General features: G+C 47.9%; 2 protein-coding genes across 3 annotated transcripts in view; one reads left to right on the top strand and one right to left on the bottom strand.

The window, feature by feature from the left end:
- LOC306835304 (5'-AMP-activated protein kinase subunit gamma-2-like) overlaps window positions 1-1,487 on the bottom strand; it is a 28,145-nt gene extending 26,658 nt beyond the window's left edge. For both annotated transcript variants that reach the window (XM_079361769.1, XM_079361770.1), the window contains exon 1: window positions 1,098-1,487. In XM_079361769.1, coding sequence (XP_079217895.1) covers window positions 1,098-1,187 — 90 coding nt within the window. In that variant the 5' untranslated portion in view covers window positions 1,188-1,487. The remainder of the gene's footprint in view (window positions 1-1,097) is intronic.
- A 4,059-nt stretch (window positions 1,488-5,546) lies between these two features.
- crygn2 (crystallin, gamma N2) overlaps window positions 5,547-7,500 on the top strand; it is a 1,957-nt gene continuing 3 nt past the window's right edge. Inside the window, exons 1-5 of the mRNA XM_079361775.1 lie at window positions 5,547-5,622; window positions 6,016-6,107; window positions 6,206-6,362; window positions 6,914-7,059; window positions 7,282-7,500. The exon at window positions 7,282-7,500 is cut by the window's right edge and continues 3 nt beyond it. Coding sequence (XP_079217901.1) covers window positions 5,602-5,622; window positions 6,016-6,107; window positions 6,206-6,362; window positions 6,914-7,059; window positions 7,282-7,417 — 552 coding nt within the window. The 5' untranslated portion in view covers window positions 5,547-5,601 and the 3' untranslated portion in view covers window positions 7,418-7,500. The remainder of the gene's footprint in view (window positions 5,623-6,015; window positions 6,108-6,205; window positions 6,363-6,913; window positions 7,060-7,281) is intronic.

Raw genomic sequence — 7,500 nt, 5'->3', positions numbered from 1 at the left:
GACACTGAACTGTCCTACAGACACTGAACTAACCACAGACACTGAACTGTCCTACAGACACTGAACTGTCCTACAGACACTGAACTGTCCCACAGACACTGAACTGTCCTGCAGACACTGAACTGTCCTACAGACACTGAACTAACCACAGACACTGAACTGTCCCACAGACACTGAACTGTCCTACAGACACTGAACTGTCCCACAGACACTGAACTGTCCCGCAGACACTGAACTGTCCTACAGACACTGAACTGTCCTGCAGACACTGAACTGTCCCACAGACACTGAACTGTCCTACAGACACTGAACTAACCACAGACACTGAACTAACCAGACACTGAACTGTCCAACAGACACTGAACTGTCCAACAGACACTGAACTAACCACAGACACTGAACTGTCCTGCAGACACTGAACTGTCCCACAGACACTGAACTGTCCTACAGACACTGAACTGTCCTGCAGACACTGAACTGTCCAACAGACACTGAACTGTCCTACAGACACTGAACTGTCCTGCAGACACTGAACTGTCTTGCAGACACTGAACTGTCCCACAGACACTGAACTAACCACAGACACTGAACTGTCCTACAGACACTGAACTGTCCCACAGACACTGAACTGTCCCACAGACACTGAACTGTCTTGCAGACACTGAACTGTCCTACAGACACTGAACTAACCACAGACACTGAACTAACCACAAACACTGAACTGTCCTACAGACACTGAACTAACCACAGACACTGAACTGTCCTACAGACACTGAACTAACCACAGACACTGAACTGTCCCACAGACACTGAACTGTCCTACAGACACTGAACTAACCACAGACACTGAACTGTCCCACAGACACTGAACTGTCCTACAGACACTGAACTAAGCACAGACACTGAACTGTCCTACAGACACTGAACTGTCCTACAGACACTGAACTGTCCTACAGACACTGAACTAACCACAGACACTGAACTGTCCTACAGACACTGAACTAAGCACAGACACTGAACTGTCCTACAGACACTGAACTGTCCTACAGACACTGAACTAAGCACAGATTATGTTTGAGTTTGAATCGGACACTTACAGGCAGATGGAGTTTCATTGGCCTCCTCTTCTTCCTCCCGCAGCTCCTCTCCTCCTTGTCTTCTCTCTCTGCGCTGCTCCTCATCATCATCAGAAAATCCTCTGAGCTCAGCTCTGCTCACATTACTGTAACTCTAAATCCTGCTTATGTAGTACTGATACTGTAATGCGTTATAGTCCTGACACTCTACTGCTTTATACTTCACTGATCTGGTACTGTTACTGTACTCTTGGCATAGGCCATATGTGCTGCCAAACACACACACACACACACACACACACACACACACACACACACACACACACACACACACACTGCTACACCGCAGTAAGAGCTGCACACTGTGGATAACTGTCATACAAAGAAATGTCCAATGTAAAGATGAGAGTGCATGTGTGTGTGTGTGTGTGTGTGTGTGTGTGTGTCACTGAAGGCCGCGCAATAATAAAAAGTCCATAAAAACCGTCAGAAAATATAAATCCTAAAGTGTCCTCGAGCTCCAACATGTCCTGACACCCACTCAGAGCTAATAATAACACTTCTGCCTCAGATACCAACAAACACATACGAACACTTCAGAACAGAAGAACACGAAGCCTCCTCTAAGTACACCGACACACTGACTGCTCATAGGATGCAAACATCATGTCCACGCGCGTGGCCGCTCCGGAGCTCGAGCAGGTGACCATCTCCGGTGGAGGAGGAGAGGAGGAGAGGAGGAGAGGAGGAGGAATCATCTGCGGACACCGAGCTGTAACTATGACAACTACAACTCTCACAGTATTACTACTATTACTGATAATGACGTCACAATACCACTTCTTGTAGTTCAAACTTCTTCTACTGCTTCCAAACCAGCATACTGTACTACTACTATCATCACTGCCACCAGGGGGCGTGTCCAGGATCTCTGGGTCCCATGGGAACATTTCAACCAGGCAGTCCAAGGAGGAGGGACATAAGCCTTCATTACCACGGCTAACCTTCATTCATCAGAGGTCTTCAAAAACAGACATTAACATCTACATACCAACTGCAGCCAATCAGAGGCCGTCACGTGACCCACAGAAAGAGGTTCAGGTGAGGCAAGATAAAAAGCAATCAGTGCTAAATGAAAAATATATCACAACCCCCATTTAAACAAGGGTACCTTAGAGCCTCAGCGCACCTTAACAGGTGTTCGTAATTAGATTCATCTCAGGTATATGTGGGTGTGGCCAAGTTCGTTTGAGTGACAGATTCACTGACCTGCTCGTTTTAATTAAATCAATCTTTATGTGCATTCACCAACTCAGCAGTCTGAGCTTTAATTACACTCTGCTCATCACTAACCTAAACTCTGAACAAACTCTGCCCTCTAGTGGACAAACCCGCTCGTAACACCTCCCCTAGTCCCAGGGGCATGTCCAGGCTTTTGAGACCGGGGTGGCTGAAGTGGGGCACTTATTTTATCTTCTTTAACAAATATAACTCAAATATTCTCTCAACATTTAACCTGTGTACACTCACACCTTCTTATCATAGGAAGTCATTCATTTCTTGCTTTTCAAGGTCACATGACCTCCTCCTCTTCTTCAGGTGAAATCAGTGTCCTCGCTCCTCTTCATCATGTGTGTGAAGTGTGTTGTTGTAAATCCACTCTGATCCTGTATTTGATCATGTCTATAAACCCCTCTATTTCAGCCCTGCTCAGAACAGGCTGTTTCTGTGTCTGTAGCTTTAAATATGTAAATGAGCTGTGTCTGACCACGCCCCCTCTCTGGAAGGGCTCGGGTGTACTCGCTGCTTTCTGGCTCCATGTCCTATTGTTTACGGTGAGAAGGCAGACTCAGAGGGCAGAACAAACACCTAGCTGTGGGAGTGTCACCCACCTGGGGGAGGGGCTACTGCCCTTTGTGATGTCATGAAGGGAAAGCACACATTTTCTGAAAAGTGGAGCAGGCAGAAGATGGAGAGGATGGACTTTTCTCATCGTTGGAGGTTTGTAGACAGATAGAGACACATGTTAGAGGAACATGGAGGAGAGGATAAAATGAGACCTTTCAACATTGTGCTGTGTTCGAGTCTGTTACATATGAACTCATGTGGCGTGCTCATGTTACATATGAACTCATGTGGCGTGCTCATGTTACATATGAACACGTGTGGCGTGCTCATGTTACATATGAACACGTGTGGCGTGCTCATGTTACATATGAACACGTGTGGCGTGCTCATGTTACATATGAACACGTGTGGCGTGCTCATGTTACATATGAACTCATGTGGCGTGCTCATGTTACATATGAACTCATGTGGCGTGCTCATGTTACATATGAACTCATGTGGCGTGCTCATGTTACATATGAACTCATGTGGCGTGCTCATGTTACATATGAACTCATGTGGCGTGCTCATGTTACATATGAACTCATGTGGCGTGCTCATGTTACATATGAACTCATGTGGCGTGCTCATGTTACATATGAACTCATGTGGCGTGCTCATGTTACATATGAACTCATGTGGCGTGCTCATTGTTTACTTCTGGACTTGTGATGCTGTCTCCAAACTCTTAGATGTTAATGAAGCTTGTGTGTTTTTGTCTCATGGACATGGACAGACATGGACAGACATGGACAGACATGGACAGACATGGACAGACATGGACAGACATGGACAGACATGGACAGCAGGTGGCGCTGCTGCTTTAACAACAAGCTGAGACTGATGTGTTATGATGAATCCACATACAGCACTAAAGGAGCACCGGGGGGCTTCCCCTCTGTGTCAGAGGGGTTAGAAGTGTCTACCTGTATACCTGTGTCAGAGGGGTTAGAAGTGTCTACCTGTATACCTGTGTCAGAGGGGTTTAGAAGTGTCTACCTGTATACCTGTGTCAGAGGGGTTAGAAGTGTCTACCTGTATACCTGTGTCAGAGGGGTTAGAAGTGTCTACCTGTATACCTGTGTCAGAGGGTTTAGAAGTGTCTACCTGTATACCTGTGTCAGAGGGGTTAGAAGTGTCTACCTGTATACCTGTGTCAGAGGGGTTAGAAGTGTCTACCTGTATACCTGTGTCAGAGGGGTTAGAAGTGTCTACCTGTATACCTGTGTCAGAGGGGTTAGAAGTGTCTACCTGTATACCTGTGTCAGAGGGTTTAGAAGTGTCTACCTGTATACCTGTGTCAGAGGGGTTAGAAGTGTCTACCTGTATACCTGTGTCAGAGGGGTTAGAAGTGTCTACCTGTATACCTGTGTCAGAGGGGTCCACTGTGTGGCCCCTGATTTATTTTTCATGTTAGTGAGGACTGAAATATATTGATGAAATAGAAAATGTTCAGTCTAATGTTTTCTTTCTTTTTTAAGCAGCTTTGATTATTTAGCACATTTTATGAACTATGAAAATGAATCTTTGCATCAAACAGTGAAGCAGCCTTTAATAAGCTGAGACAGAGACAGAAAGCTCAAACATGAAGCAGCTGACAGGTTTGATTCAGACAGAAACTGATGAAGAACAAATCAAAGTATTTCTTTTATTAAAGAACCTTTTGATTCTGACTGTTTATTCTCACTCTAACTACTTATTGTGTTTTTATATTATTGTTGAAGAGGTCAACACACACACAAAGGTCCTGACAATATTATCTCATATATTGTAAAAATAAAATAAAACCTGTGGCTGTGAGCGATTCTAACATTTGTGGACACGACTGACGTAAAGTCTGCATCCGACCACCTGACACGAGGTGAGAGGAGCATGATGCTCCCCCCCCACCAGGAGGAGCAGAGCCTGATGCCCCCCCCCCCCACCAGGAGGAGCAGAGCCTGATGCTTCCCCCCCCACCAGGAGGAGCAGAGCCTGATGCCCCCCCCCCCCCCCCCACCAGGAGGAGCAGAGCCTGATGCCCCCCCCCCCCCCCCCCCACCAGGAGGAGCAGAGCCTGATGCCCCCCCCCCCCCCCCCCACCAGGAGGAGCAGCCAGCTGATATCCGGCCCACAGACACGAAATAAAAGAAGTTAAAAACAAACTGATTAGAAAATACAGGAAGTGATGTGAATAAAAATCTCATATCTGACATGAGGGAGGTTGTTTTAACCTCGCAGTAAACCTTCAATATAACACATCAGCCCCCCCCCCCCCCCCACACACACACACACACACACACTCTGTATGAACGCTTTCTCTCTGCCTCTATAGAAGGACGGCATGTGCAATATCATCGACCCTGCAAAGCTCAGGCCCAGCACATTCTATTCAGTCACACACACACACACACACACACACACACACACACACAGACACACACACACACACACACACACAGCAGAATCAGCAGAGCCATCAGGATGAAGGGAAAGCGTCGAGGCAGCAGAAACCGTTAAAGCCCGCTCTTTTGTCCGGCTGGCGGGCTCCTGGCCCCCCGCTCGCCCCCCGGCACTATATATTGGGGTGTCCAACTTTTTCTCTGTTACACTGTGTGTGTGCTCGTGGGCCAGGTCAGGAAAACATCCAGTGGGCAAAATGTCGCAGTACTCTGGAAAGGTGAGTGACCGGAGGACGAGCATTTGATTTTCAGATTTCTCTTTAAAAAACCTTTTTTTTTAAAGTGAAAGTTGAATGAACTGACTTTTAGATGGAGGTCCGAGTGATACAGATGCCTGCTGGTTTGAAGCTAACCGTCCAGAGCACAAAGGGTTAAAGATTGTGCTGCTGACCATGCTGAGTTTAAGACTCTTTGACTCCGCCCACTCAGGTGTTAACCAATAAGAGAAGAGATTCGTTTTCGTCCTGTAGATTGAAGAGCGTCACATTTTGTTTATTTATGAGTTATTGATTTATTGACAGTATTTATTTCACTTGAACCGCTCTGAGCCGCCGCCTCGTCTTCGACCACACGAAACAAGCCGTCAATTCACTTCAACGTTTTCCCTCCAGATCACCTTCTACGAGGGGAAATGCTTCACCGGCAGGAAGCTGGAGGTCAGAGGAGACTGTGATAACTTCCAGGACCGCGGCTTCATGAACAGGTGACGCTTAGACCATGACTGTACACCATGGCCACGCCCACGCCATGGTCACGCCACGCCCACCGTAAACCTAACGTTTTGTGTTTATGCTCTTTCAGGGTGAACTCCATCCGCGTGGAGAGCGGCGCCTGGATCTGCTTCGACCACCCCGACTTTAAGGGCCAGCAGTACATCCTGGAGCACGGAGAATACCCAGAGTTCCAGAGGTGGAACTCCCACAACGACCACATGGGGTCCTGCAAACCCATCCGCATGGTAATCTCCTTTAACCTGTACACTGCCCCCTACTGTTCATGTGTTCACTCTGACTCTACACTGCCCCCTACTGTTCATGTGTTCACTCTGACTCTACACTGCCCCCTACTGTTCATGTGTTCACTCTGACTCTACACTGCCCCCTACTATTCATGTGTTCACTCTGACTCTACACTGCCCCCTACTGTTCATGTGTTCACTCTGACTCTACACTGCCCCCTACTGTTCATGTGTTCACTCTGACTCTACACTGCCCCCTACTGTTCATGTGTTCACTCTGACTCTACACTGCCCCCTACTGTTCATGTGTTCACTCTGACTCTACACTGCCCCCTACTATTCATGTGTTCACTCTGACTCTACACTGCCCCCTACTGTTCATGTGTTCACTCTGACTCTACACTGCCCCCTACTGTTCATGTGTTCACTCTGACTCTACACTGCCCCCTACTGTTCAAGAGTATCTGCGCCTCAAGGCGATCAGAACGTGAGCAGGAGCCAATGAGAGCAGAGTAAACTCTCACGTTTGTTTTCCCACTCTTCGTCCTCAGCACGGCGAGCACTACCGCATCGAGCTGTTCGAGGCGTGTAACTTCTCCGGTCAGTGCGTGGAGATCTGCGAGGACTGCCCCTTCCTGCAGAGCCGCGGACTCTCCAAGAACTGCATCAACTCTGTCAAGGTGTACGGAGACGGAGCGTGAGTCCACACACACACACACACACACACACACACACACTCGTCAAAGTGTCCCCAAATGTTGGACTTGTCCTCTCAGATCTCCAGCAGTCTGTTTTCCATCCAGGCTCAGAAGGTTAAACTTCACACTTTGTCCACAGGGGGGCGTCAGAGGTCACCCTACCTGAAAGCTGGTTTGTGGTTGTTGAAACGTCGCTCAGGTGTTTTTGTCTCCCTCTACAGCTGGGTGATGTACGAGGAGCCAAACTTCCGCGGCCGCATGTACATCGTGGAGCGTGGAGACTACTGCAGCCATAACGAGTGGCAGGCCCAGAACCCCAACATCCAGTCCATCCGCAGGGTCGTCAACTACTTCTAAAGCCCCGCCCCCTCCCTGTTCCCCCGCTGTAATCATGTACAATAAAGAAACCCAGACTGAGATCAGAAAGCAGGTTTTTTATC

The sequence above is a fragment of the Symphodus melops genome, assembly GCF_947650265.1.
Source record: "Symphodus melops genome assembly, chromosome: 14".
Taxonomy (NCBI): Eukaryota; Metazoa; Chordata; class Actinopteri; order Labriformes; family Labridae; genus Symphodus; species Symphodus melops.
The sequence above is the reverse complement of the archived record's forward strand: the minus strand, read 5'-3'. Positions and strand labels throughout refer to the sequence as shown.